Genomic DNA, 15,864 nt, shown 5'->3' with positions numbered 1-15,864 from the left:
TATTTGTAATCCTCTGCAATTTGGTTTTATCACTCAATATCTTGTTTTTAAGATTCACCCATGGGGAGACGGACTTTGGCCCAGTGGTTGGGGCGTCCGTCTACCATATGGGAGGTCCGCGGTTCGAACCCCGGGCCTCCTTGACCCGTGTGGAGCTGGCCATGTGCAGTGCTGATGCGCGCAAGGAGTGCCGTGCCACGCAGGGGTGTCCCCCGCGTGGGGGAGCCCCACGCGCAGGGAGTGCGCCCGTGGGGAGAGCCGCCCAGCGTGAAATGAAAGAGCAGCCTGCCCAGGAATGGCGCCGCCCACACTTCCCGTGCCGCTGACGACAACAGAAGCGGACAAAGAAACAAGACGCAGCAAATAGACACCAAGAACAGACAACCAGGGGGGGGGGAAATTAAATAAATAAATAAATCTTTAAAAAAAAAAAAAAAAAAAAAAAAAGATTCACCCATATTGCCACTTGCAACCCTATGAAGTGTTTTATGTTTTAGACTTGCAAATTCATTTCAAATACATTATCAACTCATTTGATTCTCATGCCAGACAGGCGTTACTATCTTTATGGGGAAAATTATAAATAAACACAAAGACAGGTAATAGGGAGTGAGCGATGGTTAAATCTGACATAAATGCACATGCAGGGTACCACGTGTGACCGAGAGGCAGCGCTGTTCCTGGCCAGAGACCACAAGACAGCTCTGTCTCAGGGCCATGGAGGCATGCCGTGCCCTGGTGAGCAGAGCCCCCTCAGCCAGGTATCCTTGTGCTGCTCGCCGGCTGCACAACTGTACGGGGTGGCCTGCGCACACGAGATCTCTCGTGTGGGACACCACATGAGGTGGGAGACAAAAAGGCCAAGGCCCGGTGCTCGAGGCTGCTCTGTTAGCAGGGGATCCTTCATCAGGTTTCCAGTCTGGCTGCGAGTGAGAAAACAGGCCAGCAGGAGCAGCATCACCAACCAATCAAGCTGTGCCCCAAGTCACCCCCGACATGTTTCACAAGGACTCTGAGGTCCAGCAGGCTGCGCAGGGCACGTGGTGGGGGGTGCGCAGCCGTCAAACAAGGCACTCTGCCAGGTGCAAAAAGTCACAGGGTGACAAGAACAGGAAAATAATGGTGCCTTCTTGGAAGGAGGACTTGAGCTAGATCTGAAAACATGAGAGGAATGTGAGAGGCACATGGGGGCAGGGGAGAGTCTGACTAGAGGGGAGGTGTAAACAGACAGAGGAAGGACAGCAGAAGACAGGTGCAAAGCACAGTGATGGCCCCGGCAGGGTTAAGGCCTGAGATGTGGTAGGTGGCATCAGGGTTGGCCCAGGGTGCTCCTGGAGGGCCCCAGAGGTCAAGAGGAACAAGGTAAAAGGGGAGAGTTTCAGGGTGAGCAGCCATAGTGAACAATGGAATGTTACACTGCACATATATTTTTAATTTTGAATGAACAGGTTTTCGCAGGAAAGATAAGAGGTTCTGATGTAAATGCAAAATAAATTTTGTCCAAGAATCCATCTTCTGGACATGTCAACAGACCAATTATGAACGAATCTTACCGGAATGAACTGCTCCAGTCGGCCTTGGGGGAAGATTCCATACAGTTTTGGACCAAGCGACCTCTCTGCAAGGATGGCAAACATAACGCTCTCCAGCACCGTGGCCTCAGCACCCTGGAACAGAGAGCCATAGCCAAAGGTTGCCTGGGCACTCACTGTGTGCCAGGCACCGTAAGTGCTTCCAGGTCAGCAGTTTCATTCGGCCTCTGGACAACTCTTTGATGTCAGTATGATTATCATCATCCCCATTTTAAATATGAAGAAACAGAGGCTCCAAAGTCACAGATCTTATCATTTGCAGGATCCAGGCTTACAAACATTATACTGGTCTAACGAGATTTAAAATTCAAGTTTCATTTAGGCCACTGGTTCTACAAGTAGAATAGTGTCAATCGGTTCTTTTTTTTTTTTTAGGAGGCTCTGGGGATTGAACCAGGACCTCGTACATGGGAAGCAGGCACTCAACCACTGAGCTACACCCGCTTTTCAAGCTTATACTTATACCTGAGTCTCTTTGGCATCTTACCAAAGGTCACAGTACCACACACTCTGCTGAGAACCAATCTGTTTTGCAGTCACCAGTGCCGAGTGCAGGCTGACGGTCCAAAGGCCCTTGTGCCCAGCTCAATAGGTCTGTGGGGCCACTAAGTTTAAGAACTGCTGCTTTAGATCAAGAGTCTATGGCTTTTTGGTCCAAGAGTTTCTATTTTTTACTTTATACTCAACCTTCTACTCTGTTTAATATTTGTCTTCTTGCCAAAATCCCTATGATGCTCAGATGTTCTCTCTTCAATCCTAGTAACTAATGCAGACCCTATAACCACTCTGCCTTCGAATCCATCCTCCAGTCTCAACTCACATTAATTGGTTTCTTTTCCCGTAAGTGACATTGTAGTTTAAGAATTGCCATATGCTGGGGGAAGGAGTGCAAAGGAGTCCTTCTTAACCAGAAGGTGCACCTGGGTCCCCTAAAGAGCTTTTACAAATGACCATTCCCAGGTCTTAACCCCAGTGTTTCTAATTAACCCCATGTTAAGAAATATACTGTAGGGGAATATGAGCATATTACTAAATTCCAATTTTGTGTGTATAAATACGGATATAGCATTGATCTCTCACATTAATGCATTTTAGAACAGAACTCTATAGCACAGGTATTTCTTACACCCTCAAAAGAGAATGATGGGAGCTGATGTGGCTCAAGCAAGTGAGCGCCTGCTTCCCACATGTGAGATTCCAGGTTTGATTCCCAGTGTCCCCTAAAAAACAAGCAAAACAAAAAAGAAAACCAACTCAGGGAAGCAGATGTGTCTCAGTGGTTAAGCACCAGATTCCCACATACAAGATCCTGGGTTCAATCTCCGGAACCCCGTACTTTAAAAAAAAAAAAGAGAGAGAGAATGACAAGATACCAATATATCTGTTTAGTTGGCAAACCTGTTTAAGTTGCTCATTTGATCCTTACAGCAAACCTGTCAAGGTCACAGTCACTGCTGACCTCGTTTCACCGAGAGCCCAGCATCATAAAAACCCTACAGGGGGTGGTCTGCAAAGCATCTCTCAAATTCTCTACTTCAACACAAACACCATCACTACACTCGAGCAGCACACCTTGGGTTATCTGGAGGTTGAAGCTATACCCTACACACCCCCAAATGCAAAAGCCAACAGAGGCCAGGCATCAGGGCTGGAGGGGGCTGAAGACAGCTCAGGTGCCCAACTCGGCTCCTACACCAGGGAACCTGCCTTTGTGTGGGTCTTCGCAGTCCTTTGTAAACTGTAGAAATTCCAACCCACTCCCCAATCGTTTCTAAAGAGTAAGATTTCTGTTTGGGTATTCAAAATGTTGAAGGAATTAAAATTTGTTTTTCACTCCACACCCCATAGTAGTCCTTCCCAAGCCCTATATAACCACTGATCTAATTTCATCCTTATATATTGATTTACATGTACATTTTATAAACATGGAATCATACAATATGTAGTACTTTGGTTTCTTTCACAGAATATTTTGTATGCTATTAACATCTTGAATAGTCTTGTATGTGATCTTACCCATATTCATATTTCAGTGCAGTTTGATGATGCTACACAATTCCATGTTAACTTTTTTAGCTTTCCTTTTAGAAATATACATGACTTTAGATTTCCCTTTCAAACATTTTCATACCCACATAATAGTACTGCTAGTTACAAACATCATGTTGGGCTTTCTTCCTTTCTATTCATTTCCAAAGATTAATACACATCCTTTTTTACCAATTCTACTCAAGTTAACCCTCAGCTTTCTATTCTCTAACCTCGATGTTATTTTCTGGTGACCCATATTCCAGTTATTAATGCCACATTACACAATTACTTAGTTCATAGTAGCAGAGTCATATAGTGTTTGTCCTTTTATGTCTGACTTGCTTTGTTCAACATGATGTCCTCCAGGTTCATCCATGTTATGCTTTACGACTTCATTTCTTCTTCTTACAGCTGCATTACATTCCATCACGTGATGGATTACATGGGTAAAAGAGGTACTGATGCTGTTGTACTTTTGGTTTGTGGCTGCACTTTTTGCTTCTTGCAGAGGCCAGGGTGCAGGTACACAGAGAGTGCAGATGGATCCATGGTACTTGGCACACCGTGTATGAAGATGTAATTTGTGACACGAACATGAGTGGGTGTAGAGAAGAGGACAGAGTTATGGGAACACAGTTTGAAAACCAAATAGATAAGTGTGTTTATTCATCAGGTGATGAACACCTGGGTTGTTTCCAACTTTTGGCAAATAACGCCACTATGAACATCAGTGTGCAGATGTCTGTTCGTATCACTGCTCTCAGTTCTTCTGGGTACACACCTACAGTGATATTGCTGGGTCACATGGCAAATCTATATTCTACTTCTTTAGGAACCGCCAAACATTCCTCCACAGTGGGTTTTTTTTTTAATTAAGATTTATTATTTTATATTTCTCTCCCCTTCCCCCCTGCCCCCAAGTTGTCTGCTCTCTGTGTGCTCTTCTGTGACCGCTTCTATCCTCATCAGTGGCACTGGGAATCTGTGTTTCTTTTTGTTGCGTCATCTTGTGTCAGCTCTCCGTGTGTGTGGTGCCATTCCTGGGCAGGCTGCATTTTCTTTCATGCTGGGCGGCTCTCCTTATGGGGCGCACTCCTTGCGTGTGGGGCTCCCCTACGCGGGCGACACCCCTGCGTGGCAGGGCACTCCTTGCGCGCAACAGCACTGCGCATGGGCCAGCTCCACACGGGTCAAGGAGGCCCAGGGTTTGAACTGCAGACCTCCCATGTGGTAGGGGGATGCCCTATCCATTGGGCCAAGTCCGCTTCATGACAGTGGTGTTTTGATCTTCTATCTAAGGTCAGCAACAATGTCACAAGTTTTTCCTTTTTTTTTTTTTAAATGGCCTTTTTCTTGATTTGAAACTCACCTAGTTGCTGCAGCCCTTTTAACTGGTTTTCCCAGAGCTCTGAGAAAATTGATTCTGCAAGTTTTTGCTTGTTAAAAAAATATTTGGGAAGATGGAACCCACCATATTGATGATGTCACTAATGACTTGCTTTGGCTGGCACTTGGAGCTGGCTGTCACCTGGGAGCTAAGTTTGGGATGATGACTGGAAGGAGCATCTTACTTCTCTTGCCATAGGGCCTCTTCATATGGCTTGAAACCTAGGACGGCAACTGGATTCCAAGTGGGTGAAAGCAGATCTTAAAAGTTAGTGTCTCTTCTGTAGTCTCTTAATCAGAGACCTCCGAGATACAAGAAGGAAGACAGATTATACCATTTGATGAGAGGAGTGGCAAAGAATTCGGCCATCTTTAATTCACCACACATGTGTATATATACACACAAACATGTGAATGCTTGTATGTGTATAGAAAATCCTTATAATACACAAGAAACAGTTGATAGTTACTGAATTTATATAAGAGAATTGTTCTAGTTTCCTAGGCTGCTCTAGCAAATACCATGAAAAGGCTTGGCTTACACCACAGTAATTTATGAGCTTACAGTTTTGATGCCAAGAAAATACCCAAATCAAGGCATCCTCAAGGCTATGTTTTCTTATTGAGGGTGGGCTGCTAGAGATCCTTGGCTCCTCTGCCATGTGGCAAGGCACAATGCAGCATATGCTCATCTCTCCCTTCTCTTCCAGGTTTTATAGATTTCAGTTTCTTGCTTTCATGGCTGTCTCAATTTCATTCTTATATAAAGGATTCTAGCAATAGGATTAAGACCAATTCTGAATGAGGTGGGTCACACCTTAACTGAAGTAATTTCATCAAAAGGTCCTACTTAAAATGGGTTCACACCCACAGGAATGGATTAGATTTACAAACATGGTTTTCTAGGGGTACACAGAGCTTTAAACCACCACAGGGAGTGTATTCAAAAACTCTTTTTTAGCACCCCTACCCGACCCTACTTGGCCAGGTTCTGAAAGAATTACTGCCTAACAGTTTCCTATGTTTTTTTTTTTTTAATTTTTTTCTATGTTTTTATACAGACTGGGTCTAGCCTAAATCATTTTTAATAGATTAACTCTGTTAAAAAAATAACGAAGATGATGGATTCCCAGGAGATTCTGAGATGACAGTGCTACTGGAGGCAGGATAACCAAATGCTCAAAAGCTCTGGTTTTAGATTGATACAGAAGTTCCAGGTAATTCCAGCCTAACCTTAGGCAACTTTCTGAATCTCACATAAAACAGGGATAATACCCTCAAGCTTATCCTAATTAAAATGTACTAACTGCTTAGTATAGTACATAAATAGTGGTCAACTCTACTAGACTCCTGAGCTCCATGGGAGTCAGACCCTTCATCTTGTTTATTACTGTGTAATGGCAAGTGCTTGGCACATAGTAGGCTCTCACATAGTAGCTGCTGAATGTTAAATGATAGCTTCAAAGGTATGAATCCTGTTTTGCAGCTGAATACTAAGCCTTGCACCTTGGTCAAATGTAATTCCTTTATTCTCCCCAGAAAAGAAACTTTAAAAATATATTATCAATGGCATGGCTTCCATATTCACATAATGAATCTGTTTTAATGGATGGGGTGGTATAAAAATATAAAAGGTCCCCATTATCAGATTAAAGCTATATTATCCTAGCATTTAAAGCCTTCTCAACCATCTAGCACTACCTAGTATGTTACCAAAGTCTCAACAGCAATTCTTGCTTGTCATCTCTGGTACATCTCACACTCATTCTCAAGACACCAAAAAGTAAGTAGAGCTCTTGATCAGTCTCAGCTCACACTTCGGGGCCCCCTCGAGGCCAGACTTTGTTTCCTTGTCCATCTACCTCAGACCAAGATTCTCAATGGCTTGTTTTGTATAGAAGAAATATTTGATGGATGAATGAAATCTTGTATTATTACCTTGATTTCTCATGTCCATTCAGAGATGAACCTCTAAGCACCTGTAATTATTTCCTTTGAATCCCCTGCAACATGACTAAGCAGACCCTCAATAAATAATTTATTGGAAAAAAAAAATTGTTTTTCAATTTTTCCCTGTGTAGAATGACTAAGTTGAAGGCACCGCATAAAACATATACACATATCTAGAAGCGGACTTGGCCAAGCAGTTAGGGCATTTGTCTACTACATGGGAGGTCCACGGTTCAAACCCCGGGCCTCCCTGACCCGTGTGGAGCTGGCCCATGCACAGTGCTGATGCGTGCAAGGAGTGCCCTGCCATGCAGGGGTGTCCCCCACATAGGGGAGCCCCACGCGCAAGGAGTGCGCCCCATAAGGAGAGCTGCCCACCGCGAAAGTAAGTGCAGCCTGCCCAGGAATGGCGCCGCACACACGGAGAGCTGACACAACAAGATGACGCAACAAAAAGAAACACAGATTCCCATGCCACTGACAACAACAGAAGCGGACAAAGGAAAACACGCAGCAAATAGACACAGAGAACAGACAACTGGGGTGAGGGGGAGGGGAGGGGAGATAAATAAATAAATCTCTAAAAAAATAAAATAAAATAAAACACAACATATACACATATCTGAGCCTAAATATCCCCCAGCGTTTGATATTTTAAATTTTATATCCAGATTTGAACCTCCCTTTACTACATCACCTGTTTACCATTTTGCACAGCACACCCATCAGAACCACAGATGGGGAGTTGACTCATTGTGGCACTGTCCCTGGTCCTTGGAGTGAACACATCACCAGCGCCTCTGGAGCTCAAACAATCCCTTCCCAGAAGTGAGAAAGGAGATGAAAAGAGACTCAAGAACCTTCCGGTTCTGTTTAACATCGTTCTGAGCACTGTAAACAAAAGATACCTATGTTCTTAGGTAATGCTCCAGTTCAATATTCAATAGTGGGGAGAAGGGCAGGAATGGGCGTGTGGGGGTTAGAATTTGGAGAGGAAGGAAACACGAGTGGAACACCAAAGCACATGTAAGAAAAATGGCCAGGTTAAGAAGAATTTTAGAAGGAAGACATCAACCACCGTCTCTCAACACCGTCCTGTGTGCTCCTTAAGGAAACTGAGCAGGTAAAAAATGGGTCAGACAAGCATGGCTGTGGTGGGCCGCCCCACTCTGTGCCTGGTTCAGCCTGGTTTGTCTACAGACTAGCATACTTAATCTGCCTTCGGAAATAAAGATGGATTCATCCATTCACCCAAAAAGACAATGAGTAACTGTCTACTGCCTACCTGACTCTATGCTCCAAGAATGAAATACTTTGAGGCCCTGCCTTCATGGAGCTGCCAATCTACTGAAGAGACAGACCTGGGACAGCTGCAACAGAGGAAACAGAAGAGGACACGGCAGTGCAACTAGGTGGCCTCTCCCAAGGCCACGCTGACCTAAGAGCAATGACAAGGAGCCAGAAAAAGACCTGAGGAAGGGAGGAACAGGGTTGGCTCGTCCGAGGAACTGGGAGGCCGAGGTACAGCTGGAGCAGGGTAGTCAAGAAAAGAGAAGGGTGCAAGACCAGTCTGGCAAAGCCAGTGAGCCTGCAGAGGGTGCTGTCGAGCCACAACATGAGTAGAGGGCTGAGCCTATGGAAAGGTCTGGGGCAATGTTTAAAGCTGATGAACTGGATGCGGTCACCTGAGGATAGAGTGTTGATGAAGAGGAAGAAGCAGGAAAGGCCAAAGAACTCGCGACACTTCCAGCAACGGCTTCCAGTAAGAGCTGCACATGACAACACCTTCCCTCACACCTGTGCAGTGCTCAATAAAGGCAACAAAAACGCTGGCATTTCATGCCCCATTACAAGGTTTACAAACCACCACTTGGAAAACAGATTTATCTGGGGCAGGAGGAAAGGAGGCTGAGCAAGAGAAGCAAGGGGCAGCAGGGCACTGGCTGCGTCGTGGAGGGGGCTTCTGGCCCATGGAGGCGTGCTGCGGCTGCCCAGGGTGGAGGAGGAGGAGAGGAAAGCGCCTGTGGCGTCTGACCACATGGAAGCTGCTGGCAACGGAATCGAGGCGTGACAGCAGGAGGTGCCAGACTGGGGCTAAGAGTGTGCAGAGGTCAAAAGTGGGCAAAAGGGACTGTACAGGGAAGGGGCGACTGACCCCTTGCTTTATCTGTAAAGTTTTACCTTCTGGAAAAAAGATTAAAACCCCACAATAGGAACACTGATATCATGAACCTTGAGAAAAAACATAATACTATGGGTATTCTTGCCAAAAATGTAAAACCATCATCCCAAATAATCAGAGAAAACATGAGACAAACCTAAATTGAGGGGACAGTCTACAAAATGATCAGAACCTGTACTCTTCCTAAGCCGTAAGACAGCAAATACGAAAAAGAGGAACTGTGATGGACTGGAGGAGAGCAAGTGCACACAGCTGAGACTGAACCTGAGCAACACAAAATCACAGTCACCAAGTTGGGGTGGTGGGAATAAAGGTGTTTGTTACACATTCTTTATACTTCCCAATACTCTGAAAACTTTTTTTCTGATAAAGAGGGGTTGGGAAGTGAGAAAGCAGAGACTATGTGTGCAAATACCCTCTCCAGAAATCTGCTCTGAAAGCAGAGGGTGGGCTGGGAGCCAAGGGGGCCCATGGAGCCCAGGGAATGGCGGCTCCGTAAAGAGGGCAGACGGGCAGACCTGGGGAGGCAAGGGGCGAGCCAGGAAGCCTGGTCCTTAAGGTGGCAGATAGCACTGCTGGAGCGTGGCATGTGGGACAGGTGGTCCTCCACAGGGAGCCATTGGGAAGATGTGTGCGGAGGCGGAGGAGATGACGGGCGACTCTAAGGAGAAAACAGGTAGCCAAACAATGAGGGTATGTCACATGCTTACAGAGTGAGGCGGGAGGTCTGAAGAGAAAGGAGAAGGTGTGAAATAAACATCTCCAGCCAGGAAAGCAGGCTCCCAAGCAGTGGGAAGCGCCCATCTGAGGCTCAGTGCCTCGGGTGTAAAAGGGCACCAGAGAGCCCAAGAGGGTCGTTGCTCCCTTATGCACAACTGAGCAGAGTCAGAGAGACAGATAAAGCAGATACAACCCCCAGATATTGGTTCCTTTGAGGGCTAAAGAGACCCATGGGAGTTATGGTCATGGCCGATGGGGTTAACTACCAGGTCAGATGGCCCCTCTTTGGAAATGGTGTTTATGTGTGATGAATCTGGACTCAGATGGGATCTCCCTTCATAAGACTTTCATGCTAATGTGCTGGAGGTGCAGTTAATGTTGGGGTTTAAGATATATTTAGGGGATTTGAATCTCTGGACTGGCAAAGTGATAGCCAGGTCCTGAGCCTCAACAGACTCCAGCACCTACAATCTGTTTTATTGGACTTACCACACTCAGCTAAGATGGAGTTGAAGAAGGACAACCACCACACCATGGAGCCTAGAGTGATTACAACTGAAAGTGGGAGGATTGCATCCAGCATCCATGTGGAATCTGAGCTTCCTCTTGACATAGAGGTGCAATGGACACAACCAATCCAATGTCCACATAGAAGAGGTGGCATTGGATTGGGAAAAGTGGACATGGTGGCTGATGGGTATGGGGAAAGGCAGGAAGAGATGAGAGGTGGAGGCGTCTTTGGGACATGGAGCTGCCCTGGATGGTGCTTCAGAGGCAATCACCGGACATTGTATATCCTCACAGGGCCCACTGGATGGAATGGGGGAGAGTATGGGCCATGATGCGGACCACTGACTATGAGGTGCAGAGGTGCCCAAAGATGTACTTACCAAATCCAATGGATGTGTCATGATGATGGGAGGGAGTGTTGCTGGGGGGGGAGAGGTGGGGTGGGGGGGGTGGGGTTGAATGGGACCTCACATATATATTTTTAATGTAATATTATTACAAAGTCAATAAAATAAAATAAAAAATATCTACATCCAAAAAAAAAAAAAAAAAAAGAGGGTCGTTGCTCTTTGGCAGTGTTTAGTTGCCTGGGTGCAGGCACAGATAAGGCAAGCACGCAGCTGGGTTCAGCAGGGGCTGGGGCTTCCTACGAGAGCACGAGTGCAGAGTGGGGAGAGGCTCTGAGAACGTGGGCAAGGGCTGGATAGCGAGCTCAGCTCCTCTCAGAGGAGAGGCGGGAGGGGGCGGAGGGCAGGAGGCAGGTATGCGGGATCGGAGGCCTCCACAGGAGTCCTAGCACGGTAGTGGTGGGCATACCAAAGTGAGAGGGAAGTTTAGGAGGTGGCGGAATTGCTAAAAGTGGATGTCCCATGTCGAAGTTTCTGGTGCTTCCATGGGAATGGATGCCAGGGGGAGGATGGAAGGAAAAGATGGTTAGGGGATGAGGAGGTCATGATACAGAGGACAGAGAATGCCAGCAGGGACAGGAATGGACTCAAGGCCAAGCCAGGTGCTGAATTTGTCACAGTGCTTGAGGGTAAACTGCAGGGCAGCCATCAGGAGGGGTGTGGGTGGCAGAGCCTCAAAGGAACGGGTGTTTTCAGGGGAGGATAAATGGTTTGGAAGCAGGAAAAAGGAAGGGACAAGGAAGGCATCAACCCCAATAGTGGCCCCAAAGTATGTGGGAGGTGATGGGAAAAAACTGTCCTCCTCTGGAGAGGGTGGCAGTGGAGTTGGGGTCCTGTGGGGCAGCGGGGCTTCAGACGAGGGCAGGAGGTGGAGGAAACAGTCAGGGGAGGAGCTGCAGACCCAAGCCTGGAGAGTCACAGGGGCTCAAAGGAGATGAGACCGACTTCTCCACTCTGACATTTGGCTGCCTGCCTTTTGATCCAAAACTGGATTACCCACTGCTTTCTGTTAGGCCCTGAGCTGAAATCCAGCAGGCAGAGGTGAACGGAGAGGTATACAGTGGTCGATGGCTCCCGTGAGGGGAGGGCATGTCAGGATGATGAGAGGAGAGGACAGGGAGAGTGTGCGCCCCAGCAGACAAGGGCAGGCTGGACCGGAGACATCCACCGCACCCCTCAGGGCTTCTCAGCTTCCCCTGCTGCAGAAGCCTGGCCAGGCAGTGGCCCCTGCCTGAAGAGCAGCCACTGGCCCCAAGGCCACCACCTTGAAGGCAGGGCCCCTGTGTAAACACAAGCTGGGCCGCTACGCTGTGCCCTGGAGAAGGCTGAAGCAGCCAGCAGAAACCAGAGGAAACCCACCGAAGTCAGGAGGAAGCCTGGGGATCATCAAAACAGCATGTTCAAGAAGGAAAATCAATGGAGAGAAAAAACAGTCTGAAGTAGCCCAGCGGGAGTGAGCCCACCCTGCCCAGCCAGGGGGATGCAGGGGCCAGGAGCCTCCAGAGGCCGTGGAGGTCCAGGCCACTGCCAGTCTTGCCTCGGCCCCACCAGCCTCGAGGGCACAGCTGCCCTTCCGCCTCTGCTGAAGAAAACAAGTTCTCTGTTTAAGTTGGCAGCAAAGCTCCTCCCCTCTAGGAATGGGGGTCAAATCCAGTTTTGGCAAAACTAATACTATGCTCAATTGATCAGATCACAACAATTTTTTTTTTAAACAAATTAATTGGGGAGTGGGTGTAGCTCAGTGGCTGAGCGCCTGTTTCCCTTGTACAAGGTCTGGTCTCAACCCCTGATACCTTCTAAAAAAACACAAAAACACAAATTAATGTCCAAGAGGGAAGGTAACCAGGTTGTTGGCCCTGGGCCCTGAGGCAGCCTTCGCTGGTCCTCTCCTCACTCTTACACATCTCACCTTCTTTACTCACTACAAGTCCCTCCCTAGACAAGAATGCCCGGGACAGACTCCCATGAAAGTAACCTTTGAGCTGAGATCCTAAGTAGGTGTGCATGTGCGTGTGCATGCGCGTGAGAGAGAGACAGACAGACAGACAGAGAGAGACAAAGAGAGACAGCATGGAGCATTCCAGCCAGAAGAACAGTATCTGCAACAGCCCTGTGGCAGGATGAGCTCAGGACGACGTGGCTGGAGAACAGGGAACGAGGCGGGGTGTGCTGTGAGAGGAGGCCAGAAAGGTCGGCAGGGGTCAGGCCATGAGGATCTGGGAGGACAAAGCCCACCTGGCTCAAACCAAAGAGTAAGCCACTGCAGAGTTTTAAGCAAGAGGGTGACACAATCATATCGTAACTCAAAAGGATCACGCTGGCAACGCAGAAGGGAATGGTTTGTGGGAAACCAGAGAGGAGACGATGGTACAGATGGAGAGAAGGAGAAAGATCGAAGAGGTGACTCAAAGGGAAACAGCAGCAGAACTCATGGTTTGGACATGGGCGTGAGGGAGAGGGTGGCTGTGGAGACGACACGTGCTTCCTGGCCTGCCTAACGAGCTGAGTGACTGAGCCCCACTCCTTGGGAAAGAGAACACCTGAAGGACCAGAGCTCATCTTGTGGGGGGAGACCACGTGTTCAGGCTTGGACATGTGACTTTGAAGGGCCTGTGAGACATCCAGACCCTCCACCTCTGCACCTCACACTGGGGATGAGGTGACTTGTCAGTGGTCTCAACCTCAAGCTCTTCTCAACACATGCATTGCAGAGAAAGGGGCAATTTCAGCCACTATTCTAGTCTAGAAAAAGCAGATTCCACCTGGGGAGCATGTGTCAGAAAAAACACTACCACCTCCCCCATGGAAGGAGGAGGCTATCAACACAACCGGACAGGGCCCCACTGCCTAATGGGAGTACGAGCCCCAGGGCAGCAGCGTCAGCCGGGACGCCTCCATGTCAGGACATCACACACATCAGCCGACACTTCTGCCTCCTAGCGCCCAAGTGCTGTTCCACTGTCTACACACTCAGAAGGAATAAGGATACTCAAAGCTCTCACTGCATTTTCCTAAGGCTCTGTTATACCAACAGCCCTTCCTCTAAGAAAGACAGGGACTTTCCAAGGGCAGATACGAGGCCCTGCCAAACCATGGACCAGTCAAGTTTTGCTAACAACAGTTTACATCTCATATAAGATGCAGAATGGGCTTCATTACTTACTTGAAATTCATTTTCTTTCTCAGCTTGTTCGGATCCCTCTTTATTACAGGACCTCTATGAATGAGAAAAAGCAAACACTTCCGGTGAGATGGGGAACACTAACGCAGACACTAACTCTGCAACCACCAGAACAGTCAGAGTTTACCAAACCATCAGGTTACTTTAATGGAGGTTTACCAGCCCACTGACACGATCAGGAGCAGTCTAAAGTAGACCACCAGTCTCCACACCAGACCAACACTTTAGAATAAGCTTCATTTCTTTATAAGAAAATGGGTGTGTCACTGAGACCGAGTAGCTTCAAGTGTCAAGAACCATCCCCAAATACTTTTAACAATTTCATTGTTAGAGGAAAGTAAATAGAGCACATTCTTCCAATTAAGATTTCTAAAGAAAAGTGGTCAAGCTATAGCTCTCACCAATTTAGCTAACAGGTTCTTTCAAGTCAACACTGTCCCCAGGAAGGTTTTCTTCCTGCAAGAACAGGCTGTGGAAACACGCCTGTGGAAAGCCAGGGTCAGCACAGAACTCGGACAGAGATGAAAGCACTGTGCAGGCAGGAAACCTTGACGTGCCCTCGACCAAACTCTCCACTTTCACAGACAATGACCCTTCTAGTTCAGTCAGTCATTAGCTAAATCTGAATTCTTCCTCCACCAAAAATAGGAGTACGTGAGTTTAATAAAATCCCTAAGCTTATTTTATATATTAATATGTTAAGGGAGACTTTTACATCACTTTCCTCAATGAAATTGAGAATTCTAGAATAACAACATATTGGATCATTAACCACCATAAGCAACTCTTTGACTGCATTCTTCATGACAGAGACCATATATTTTAAAAGCAACCCCCCACCCCAAGTGCTTTAAAAACCTTTATACTATCTTTAATAAGGCAATGGGAAAGTGTCAGAAACTTAAGTGCCATGTCAAAATTTTATATTCAAGCATTGCTTCTAAAAGTATGTATTATTTGTTACAATTAAACTAAGTCTGCTTAAGCCAGACACAAAAGGAAACCCATAAGGTAGCCTCTTTAAAAAACTTAAACTTTAAAGGTAATAGATTCTTTGAACATCCCATGAAAAACATACCTTTCCATTCCACAGCTTTATCAAAAATACCTGTACCAAGGGTGAAAAGTGTGGACAGGAAAAAAAATGCCACGTTAAGCAACACCAGCTACTCTAGCACCATTAAAAAATCCTAGTGATTTTAAAGCAACCACTCTCATCCATCAGACACTGAAATAACATTCCACAGACGTAATAATGCATGTTTTGTATAAACAATACATAATCTATCTTACTCAATATAAAAATAAACAAAATAAATATCCATGTTCATGAACCTAACTGAAAAAGGCTCTCAATGCTTCCATTTATACATTTTCTATAATATCTTCAACATACAGTTAAGTATATTTTATAAAAAGTACAGAAAGTACAAATGGGGATATATGATATTTTCATTCATGTAAACTGAGTTTCTCTGATGAAAGATGTTACAGGTTAAATCCCGTTACAAAGAAAGCTAGAATCATTAAAATATCACGGAAGCACGTTTAGACCTTGCTCCCTACAGAGGAGGAGCAGCTAGGCACCATGACAGCTGAATCCTCCTTCGCTCTCAACACTCTCCTGGTTGTACTGCTTCCTTGGACTTACTCTCTAGTTGACTCCTTTCCCAAGTACCATAAGCTCTCAGGGAAGAGGAAGGGACCAAGTGTTTTACTTACGGAGTCTTCAGCCAAAGTACCAAGCAAATCCTGAGGCTTACTACACTTTTTTGGACTGCGTGAATAAATGATCACTCTTGCACTGAGAGCACAGGCAAGCAAACCTGCGGAGCAATATACAGCAGGGGAGCTGACTAGCTGCTGAAAATGTACAGCCCTGGTCCCAGCAGTAGGCAGACTGGC

At 46.6% G+C, this 15,864-nt stretch overlaps 1 protein-coding gene across 3 annotated transcripts in view; it reads right to left on the bottom strand.

Moving 5' to 3' along the window:
- Nucleotides 1-15,864, bottom strand: part of CHKA (choline kinase alpha) — a 67,050-nt gene that overhangs the window by 14,744 nt on the left and 36,442 nt on the right. For 2 of the 3 annotated variants that reach the window (XR_011649852.1, XM_058305083.2), the window contains exons 3-4: nucleotides 13,942-13,995; nucleotides 1,554-1,667 (exon numbers count right to left, since the gene is read on the bottom strand). Coding sequence is in view for 2 of the 3 variants with exons in the window: in XM_058305083.2 (XP_058161066.1) it covers nucleotides 1,554-1,667; nucleotides 13,942-13,995 (168 nt within the window). In the remaining variant the exon portion in view is untranslated. The remainder of the gene's footprint in view (nucleotides 1-1,553; nucleotides 1,668-13,941; nucleotides 13,996-15,864) is intronic. The other variant, XM_058305084.2, reaches the window with a different exon arrangement.

The sequence above is a fragment of the Dasypus novemcinctus genome, chromosome 10 (assembly GCF_030445035.2).
Source record: "Dasypus novemcinctus isolate mDasNov1 chromosome 10, mDasNov1.1.hap2, whole genome shotgun sequence".
Lineage (NCBI taxonomy): Eukaryota > Metazoa > Chordata > Mammalia > Cingulata > Dasypodidae > Dasypus > Dasypus novemcinctus.
This window is presented reverse-complemented; position numbering and strand designations above follow the sequence as displayed.